Source organism: Myotis davidii, unplaced genomic scaffold (assembly GCF_000327345.1).
Source record: "Myotis davidii unplaced genomic scaffold, ASM32734v1 scaffold187, whole genome shotgun sequence".
Classification (NCBI taxonomy): Eukaryota; Metazoa; Chordata; class Mammalia; order Chiroptera; family Vespertilionidae; genus Myotis; species Myotis davidii.
Genome location: NW_006383018.1, coordinates 7750010 through 7759639, shown reverse-complemented (window position 1 = coordinate 7759639; position 9630 = coordinate 7750010). Strand labels below are relative to the sequence as shown.

Genomic DNA, 9630 nt, shown 5'->3' with positions numbered 1-9630 from the left:
TGTGTTTCTTTTTGGAATCTCAAAATAAATCCACTTTTCATCGCCAGTCACAACTTTATGCAAAAAAGACTTCCTTTCGTGCCATTGAAGCAACATTTTACTGATAACTTTTCAGTTTTCCATTTGTCTTTTGTTCCGTTGATATGGCACCCATTTTCCTTCCGTTAAAATCTTTCTCATTGCTTGTAAACGATCGGAAATTGTTTGCTGAGCAATGTTTAATCTTTCTGCAAGTTGTTTCTGAGTTAGACACGCATCGTCATCCAACAATGCTTGTAATTGTTGGTCTTCAAACTTTTTCGATTGGCCTGGACATTATCTTTCACATTGAAATCATCACTTTTAAAGTGTTTACACCAGTGTTCACAAGTATCTTGAGATGGAGCATGTTCACCATAAGCTTCCCGAAGTATACAATAAATTTCAGCAGCACTTTTCTTCAAAATAATGAATTAAAATTTCCTGTAAATGCTCTTTTTTGGCATGAAATTCGACATTTTTAAGTGTAAAAATATTTAAAATGTTAATACCTTCAGCAAATTTGACATATGAAGTTTTGAAGCTTGCTGTCAATACAACAAAAGAGCACACATATCAAATCGCATATATATCAACATATGTGTAACTCCATCAAGTGAAAAAAATCCGCATTATTAACCGGTATACCTGTAAAAGAGAGTTGTACTAAACATTGAAGGAACACGTAATTTTTACCTATACAAACTCTGTCAAAGAATAGGAAAAGAGAGGAAATCTCCCAGAGCACTCTATGAAGCTGGCAAACTAGTAACTTTGCTAACAGAATCAGGCAAAAATAATATAAGAAAGGAAGATTAAAGACCAATCTCTCTCCTGAACAGAACATAAAAATCCTAAGTAAAACATTAGCAAACAGTATTATTTATCACTTGGACTTATAGGTAAGTACACCAGAGGAACTTTGTACATGCTAAGCAAAGACATATGCAGGAATGTTCATAGCAGCATTGTTCATAATAGTAAAAATCTGGAAACAAACAACGTGTCTATAGGAAGCTGAGTGAAAAAATGGTGCTATAGTCATTAATGGAATATGAAACAGGAATGAAAAAAAACACAACTATAGCTACATTCATCAGCATAACAGACACTAAAAAACAAACAAGCAAACAAACCTCAATGTTGAGCAAAAAAGCCAAGTCAAAGGATATAATCAATAATTCATTTGTACGGAATTTAAAACACAGACAAAACTACACATGTGATAAAACCACACAGACATGCTAGAGATTGAATTAACATAATTTAGGATAGTGGTTACCTCTAGGGAGGAGGAAAGAGGTGAGACTGGGCAGGGAGAAATAATCAAAGGCACTAGTGTAGAAATGTCATCTTAAGTAGGCTCGAAGACGCATTGATGTTTGATTTATCACAATACATGATATATACATTTCTATCTGTGTTGCAGTGCACATTACGTTTCATTTTCTATTTATATAGTATTGGGGCCATAAAAAAGTGAAGAACATGTGATGTATAAAATGAAAATCCTTGATTAAAATTTAATTGAAACAAGTGCATTTGAAAACATTACACAGTGCCTTTATTTGACGGCATAAACTGAAAAATAATTACTCAGCCAATGATACCAGCAAATCTCTTTCACAGATGTAAATGTAACAATAAAGCAGACTATTTAAAATGAATCAGCTGCAGACTAGTACTACAAAATTTCATAACTATAAAGGATCTCCCCATCCAACACTTTATATAAAAAAGAGCTAACATAACTCTCAATTTTACACACTGAATGTCAGAGCTGTAACTAAAACAGGCATTCTGACATCATATTCAGTTCTTTTTTAAAAAATATATATTTTATTGATTTTTTACAGAGAGGAAGGGAGAGGGATAGAGAGTTAGTAACATCGATGAGAGAGAAACATCGATCAGCTGCCTCCTGCACACTCCCTTCTGGGGATGTGCCTGCAACCAAGGTACATGCCCTTGACCGGAATCAACCCTGGGACCCTTGAGTCCGCAGGCTGATGCTCTATCCACTGAGCCAAACCGGTTAGGGCGCATATCCAGTTCTTTATTCATTATTCACTATACCAGTGTGCCAAATATTAAAATGTTTTTAATTGAAATTTTTGCCATAGTATCATAATCAAGTTATATGAATAGCTGGAATATCTCTAGTCACTGGGTACATTATATTCAATTATCTACTCTTCTCAAATTTTTCTGTATGTTACCATAGCAGTAAACAACAATCCTAATATTCTTAACCAAACATATAATACTTGCTAGGTAACTGATAAATATTGCAGAAACAGCACTAAATCCTATAAGTAAAGAGATTTTATTTTTAGATTAATACTTTCTCTATGTATTTCATAGGTATATTCTGAAGATGAAATAAGAGGAAATGTGCAAGTGCTTTGAGACTATCAAAAACTCTTTATGCATAAAAGGTAGTTATTAGTAGATGAGGGTACACTGACTTTTAAATATACTAGTTGAGGAAACCCCTCTTAGAAAGAGCAACAAGAAAATGAAATAACATTACTTAATATTTAAGCTCTTTTCACTTCAAATTGGCTAGAATTTGTGAGATTACCTGAGATATCCTGGACATAGATTTTACTTTTAATGTATAGATTTCATAAACCATCGGGAACAAAAGCCAGCAAGTGGCTTGCTCTTAGAAAATCAAGCTAGTATGTCTTTTAATTACATTAGATCAATTATGGAAGAACCATTTCAGCTCAGAAGAGAATATTTGAGAATTGTCATACCAGGACAGCTGGAAACAGGTGTTCCCATATTAATGAGACAAAGCGCACATCGAGGGAGGGGTTTTCGACAGCCAGGGCAACTTGTGACTTTAGATTTCGTTGGCGAGCCACTGACCCCATACTGACTAAAACCTCTGCCCTGATGAGGCACAGTTGAACAACTGTAGGAGATAGACTTGCCACAGAAATTGCAACTCACAAACACCTGGAAAACAAACAAAAGAAGTTAAAGTATAATGCAAACTTTATAAATAAAAAATTCAAAGTTCGATCCTAACAAATTAAAATAATTTTTAAACATTCTTTTGAATTATAAAATACTTTATCTGCTAAGTTTGACTAACTCTTATTTAAGATTTCCACTTAGCAACTACATTGAGTACTTTCTATTACCTTTGTTTAGTTATATTCTCCTAATGCCACTGTTATACTGTATACAGAAAAACTTGGCAACATTAGATCCCAATATTTTAGAAATAATGATGACTTTAGAGTTCACATTAAATTCCAATATTTTAGAAATAATAGGGACTGAGACATTAAAAATGACTTCTGATCCAAAGTTCCATGATATAATCTCTTGTACAAAATTTTCTTATGAAGAAAACACTCATTTCCTAAGGTAGGAAGGAATTAAGTATCCTGTAATGGTAAATAGTTAAAACTTGAGAATAATAGCAATAGTAATTGTCCATTCTGCTTTAAATTGAACTCCTAGGTTCTTAACACTTATCATACAGATCAGTAACGAGTATTATTATGTAATGCCATTTTACTAATACTCAGGTTGTTTTAATAGCAGCACTAATTTCTCAGCTTTCTAAAATAAGAGAACAGCACCATCCAGTGCTCACATTGATATTTAATGTCTGAACTTAGTGTATCTTATGTCATGTGCTTTATGAGATAATTCATGTTTTTTAAACTAATGCTAAAAGAAAAAATTTAAAATTTCCATGTGCAATCAGACTTACAGCTATATATGTATATACTGTTAAAAAAAAAACCCCTGCCTTATTACATATAAATAGTGCTGAAAAATAATACATAAACGGAATTTATAAGACCATAGAGTAGTTCAGATTCTGAAAGGGTTTACTAGAATATACTGGAAAACCTCAGACAGCCGTAGGATTAATTTAGTTTTGCTTAAGATCCTCTAGGCCTGCTTGTGGTTTGCTCTATCTCACACTAAAATTCAAGCCACTGAGGTGATTTTTAGAAAGTGGAAGGACCAAGACAAGGGAGATCAAGGACAAACTGTAGTTCAGCATGAACTCAATATAGGCAAAAGAATGAGCTAATAATAATTTATTAAATCGAGTTCTAAATGTAGCCTGTATAATATGCTATAAACACTTCTAGTTTTGGCTAGACTATGAGGTAGATGTTATTTGATTCTCTCCAAAGCAATGTACTTACCTGTGCTAAAGGCTTGGAACTGGGATCCAACTTACTCCGGTGAATATCAAATTCAGCTCGTTTGTGCCAAAACCTCCAGGCATCTAATAAATTTCTGTAATTTTCAATCCAGTACTGAACTCTTTCATCTTTAAGAACATCTAAAGGAGAACCCTAAAAAGAAAGAATGAATTATTTTAGTTGTTTAAAAATTTCCTGGCTAAACCAGAAGATTCTTGGTAACATGTGAGTACAAGTCACACAGAAGAAATAGGCCTCCTTCTGCCAAAAGCTGACTCTTAATGAGGACAGAAATAAAATAATTATTGGAACCTCCATTAATTTACTTTAAGCTGGTCTCGACTAATGACAGAAATATATAATGTAGATATCATTAGACTGGCCAGGGAAGGGTAAAAAGTTTAAAAGCCCAAAAGCAAACAATTCACCTTCCTGGTTAAATGCAGTAAAAAGTGATGTGAATACTCTCTGTCCCAACAATAAAAACTTCTTGGTTCACAAAATTTGTTTACTGTCTGATCCAAATACACACCAAAGCTACTTAATCAGATATAAAATAATACTGAGCCTAGTGCTTCATATCTAGCAATGTACTGTGAACTGAGATTCTATTTTGTATGCCTATTTATCTGAAAGTTTAACCTGCCTATTCTCTCTCTTACCCTCAATTAAAACATATATTTATTACCTTAAAAATTAAAAAGAAAAAAAAATAGCCAAAAATGTTCTTAGTTCTTATCCCTTAGACATAGTACAAAGCAACAATTTCTTTCCCTTAAACTTACTTTAGATTTTTCTCATTAGTAATTTCAATTTCTTGCCAGTAGTCTCTTCCTAAAGCTTTGTTTTCCCTGGCAGCTGTCACATTCCACATTTCACCTATCGTTGCTTTGTTTTCATGAATGCTTACAGGCCCGTCCAACATGCATCTCCTTAACGTACAAAGAAAGGAGACGATGTCTTTGCCCCCAGTGATGCTCGGGCATCAATGTGAAGCCCAGTTTTCCCGATTCTATTTGGGAGCCAGATAGACAACTAAACTGTTAGATCTTAGCATGCGTCTTACGTATGGAAAATGGAAAGATACCTGTAACACCTAATAAAGACAATCTATCTTTACACATTCCATTAAAATAGAGCATATCTTTCTCCTATTAATTAGGTAGTAATTTCCATTACCAGAGTTCATTTAGCCAAAGGAAAACTGTTAGTTGACAATTTCATTTCTTAAAAAAGTAAACATCCACTCTAGTCTTAATTATGACCAACTAGCTAGAACTAAGTACTAAAGTAGAATAAAAGCCCTGTTTTGTGTGTTGCTGTTTTTTAAAGAAATCTTCATACCCGCCTCTTGTCTCTTTCATGGCAGTAAGGATAAACTAAGAAATTTGGTCAATTCATATTCAGTAAGTGTTCTCTAGATTGCCCCTATAAAACCTAAAATCAAACTGACAAAATTTGCAAGGGAACAGTTCAGTGATTAAGTCTGACCAAATCAGAAGAGCGGGCAGAATACACTGGGCTTTCCACAGATCCATAGTAGCAAAATGTAAGACCAAAGTGAGCAGCAAGTAACTTGAACTTCCAAAAGTAGTAACAAAAATTCTTCAGGAAAAGGTAAAAGAACCCAGAACTTTATAATATACTGTACATATCATGCAATATTAAATTAAAAATCACAAAATCACCTGACATATAAAGACACAGGTAAATGTGATTCAACGTCAAAGAAAAAGGCAGTCAATAGAAACTAAACCTAAAACATTCCATATTTTAGAATTAGCTGACATACAGCTATTAGACACGTCCAAAGACTTAAAGAAAAGTAGTGTTTTGCCGAAGCCGGTTTGGCTCAGTGGATAGAGCGTCGGCTTGCAGACTGAAGGGTCCCAGGTTCGATTCCGGACAAGGGCATATACCTGGGTTGCGGGCACATCCCCAGTAGGAGATGTGCAGGAGGCAGCTGATCGATGTTTCTTTCTCATCGATGTTTCTAACTCTATCTCTCTCCCTTCTTCTCTGTAAAAAATCAGTAAAATATATTTAAAAATAAAAACAAAAATAGTGTTTTAATTAGTGAATACATAAGGATCTGGGCTTAAAAAAGTAAACTATACAAGATTCTAGAATGAAAAAGTACAATAACTGAAATTAAGTACAACATCAGAAAGTGACAATGAGTACATGAATATAATTTATCCAATTTGAATAGCAGAGAAAAAAATCTGGAAGAAAAGGAACCTCAGATACATATAGGGTAATATTAAATGATTTAATATGTGTATAATAGAGTCCAAGAGAAAAGAATGAGATTGAGGCTGCAAAATATGCCTGAAAACTTCCCAAATTTGATGAAAAACACTGAATTACAGATTCAAGAAGCTCAGCAAGCCACAGGTGCTGGGGTCCAACCCCAGCAGGTCCAGGGGTCCCCAAAGGTGTGGACGGAGTCGGCGAAAAAGGAATGACACGGAGACAGCGTTCAGTTGATCAGCAGCCTTGCCAGGATCTCTAGCCACAATCTCCAGCCAAGTTCTGTGTCCATGTTCTCTTGCTAGGTTCTCCAGCCAGAAGTTCTGTGTGTAGGTTCTAAGTTCTGTTGTCTTGTTACATCTGTATTTATACCAGTTGATTCCAATCCTATCAATCTCTAGTCCAAAGGTTAGGCCGTTTCTTATCTCCATTCCAGGGAGTAAAGATTATGTAGCTTACACATCATTGTTCATAGTTAAAGTGATTAATTACCCGCCTGGCACTTAGTTAAAGAGTTTCATCCCCTCCCTGACTTCAGGGAAAAATCCCTACCTGGGGAAACAACCTTTCTTGGAGAGGTGACCTTGGTTAAAACACACAGCGCTAAGGGGAGCAAACATATTAAGAACAGTATGCTATATATGCCAGGTCCCTTGAAACAGCAAGGATGGACCAGCTCCCAGCACACAGGCATGAGAAAAAGAACCACATTAGGCATTAAAGTTAAACTGCTAAAAATAAAAAAGAAAACCTTGAAAACAACTCAAGGAAAAGATAAAAAATTATATAGGGGACAACAGATAATAGCTAACTCATCATCAGAAATAATGGGAGGCCAGAAGACTATGAAGCCATGTCTTTAAAGTGTTGGAAGGAAAACAAGAAAAAAAGGTCATTTAAACTGAGAGAATCTGTCTCCAGTATTTCTATACTATAAGAAATGCTAAAGAGAAGACCAAAGGAAAAGAACACCAGATAAAATTTGGATCTATTGGTCTAAACCACAGGTGGGGAACCTTTTTTATGTCAAGGGCCATTTGGATATTTATAACATCATTCGAGGGCCATACAAAATTATCAACTTAAAAATTAGCCTGCTATATTTGGTCAAACATTTAATTTGTCACTCCCAATGCCTTGGCAGGACCAGACCAACTGATCTCACAAGCCTTATACCAGCCGTGGGCAAACTACGGCCCACGGGCCGGATCCAACCCATTTGAAATGAATAAAACTAAAAAAAAAAAAAAGACCGTACCCTTTTATGTAATGATGTTTACTCTGAATTTATATTAGTTCACACAAACACTCCATCCATGCTTTTGTTCCGGCCCTCCGGGCCAGTTTAAGAACCCATTGTGGCCCTCGAGTCAAAAAGTTTGCCCACCCCTGCCTTATACGCTCACGGCCAGATGTTCCCTAGCCCTGATCTAAATAATACCAGGAATGGTAAATAAGTAATAAATAAATATAAAAGCCCATGTTTTTGTTCTTCACATAATTTGCACAAATGACAACTAACTGTTCAAAGCAAAAATTGTAACACTCAGAGTTGGAGCTTATAACATATGTAGAAGTAAAATATATAAAGGACAAAGAAGGGGTGTATAGCAGAATTACACTGCTGTAACAATTGTGATATGTGAAACATGAAGCAAAGCATAAAGTGTTAGATGTGAGGTATGAAAAAGAAAGGGTGAAGTAGGAAGTCTGAATTGTACATTGTTAGACCTAGAGCAACTAGGTCTGAGAGAGAGAGAGAGAGAGAGAGAGAAAGGGACAGAGAGAATATGAATGAAAAGGGACTTTGCTAAAAAGCTACTAGATGAAATAAAATGAAACACTGAAATATTCAATTAGCCTAAGGCAGGAAAGGAATAGAAAACAAAAGGAAGAAGAAAACCAAACAAATGGAAAATAAACAGCAAGATGGTAGACTTGCTACCATCTTTTCCTTAAGACAGATGCTGCCACACTATACTAACCTGTAACATGCAGTAACTTGCTGTTTGGACATCTCCAGTCCTATCGACGTAACTCTCCATTAAGTCCACTCCGTCTTTAGTAAGGCCTGTAAGCAGAATTCCTTCCAAATTTCCAGCCTCTTTCATTTCATTGGTCAACTTTTCGATGTATCTATTTAACTGGAAAATTCAAAGTGAATTTTCTGAAGCAATCCATTTTACTATATCTCTGTCCTTCAAAATTTCTACATTGTGGAACAATTTTATTCTTAACAGAAAATACTGTAAAACAAAAGCCCCTGCAAAGATCTAGATGTATGATCTCTAAGTCTTCGCATCTAATATAAATTACAATTCAGCGTTCATGATCATTTAATTTTTTTTTAAAAAGGCAAGGCATTTCTGTGTTTGATAATCCTATATAATAAAAGGCTAACATGCAAATCAACTGAATGGGGGAACTACCGGTTGCTATGATGCACACTGACCATTAGGGGGCAGACGCTCAATGCAGGGCCTGCCCCCTGGTGGTCAGTGCACTCATACAGGGGGAGTGCCACTCAGCCAGAAGCCCTGAGCCCAGCTAACGGCTGGCAAGTTCAGCAGTGGTGGCAGGAGCCGCTCCCGCCTCTGTGGCAGCGCTAAGGCTGTCCAACTGCCGGCTTAGTGGGGAGGGGCCTAAGCCAGCAGTTGGCAGCTGGTCGATGTTTCTCTCTCATCGATGTTTCTGACTCTCTGTCTCTCTCCTTTCCTCTCTGTAAAAACTCAATAAAATATATTAAAAAAAAAAAAAAGGAGTACAGGTTTACTGTTATAAATTTAAAGAGAACTGTCTTTATTATTCTGCAAAGTTCTTGCTGCCTATTATAGTAGGATGCAATAGAATCATAGAATCTTGGTGGAAAGGGAACTTCAAGATTATAAAAAACTAGGGGCCCGGTGCACGAAATTCGTGCACTGGGTGTATATGTGTGTGTGTGGGGGGGGGGGGGGGGGGCGGGGGGAAGTTCTCAAATCTGTCAGTATCTATCACAAACTGTTGCAGCCTAGCACATTAAATGTGTTTAAATTATTTGCTCTATTCAAATGTCAATGCATAGCTTGAGTTGTCATTGTGCCTGAGGATCAATCATTGTAACAGCTTCAGAGAAGACTTTATGACTTACCTGAACAGTGGCACATTGAGCCACTGAGTCATTTGAGTGGCTTCT

The 9630-nt window shown here is 36.0% G+C and overlaps 1 protein-coding gene across 3 annotated transcripts in view; it reads right to left on the bottom strand.

Annotated features, from left to right (window-relative positions):
- The window catches only part of MIOS (missing oocyte, meiosis regulator, homolog (Drosophila)), a 37132-nt gene that overhangs the window by 1826 nt on the left and 25676 nt on the right, over positions 1 to 9630 (bottom strand). For 2 of the 3 annotated variants that reach the window (XM_006779250.2, XM_015558332.1), the window contains exons 7-9: positions 8441 to 8599; positions 4203 to 4355; positions 2781 to 2985 (exon numbers count right to left, since the gene is read on the bottom strand). In XM_006779250.2, coding sequence (XP_006779313.1) covers positions 2781 to 2985; positions 4203 to 4355; positions 8441 to 8599 — 517 coding nt within the window. The remainder of the gene's footprint in view (positions 1 to 2780; positions 2986 to 4202; positions 4356 to 8440; positions 8600 to 9630) is intronic. The other variant, XM_015558333.1, reaches the window with a different exon arrangement.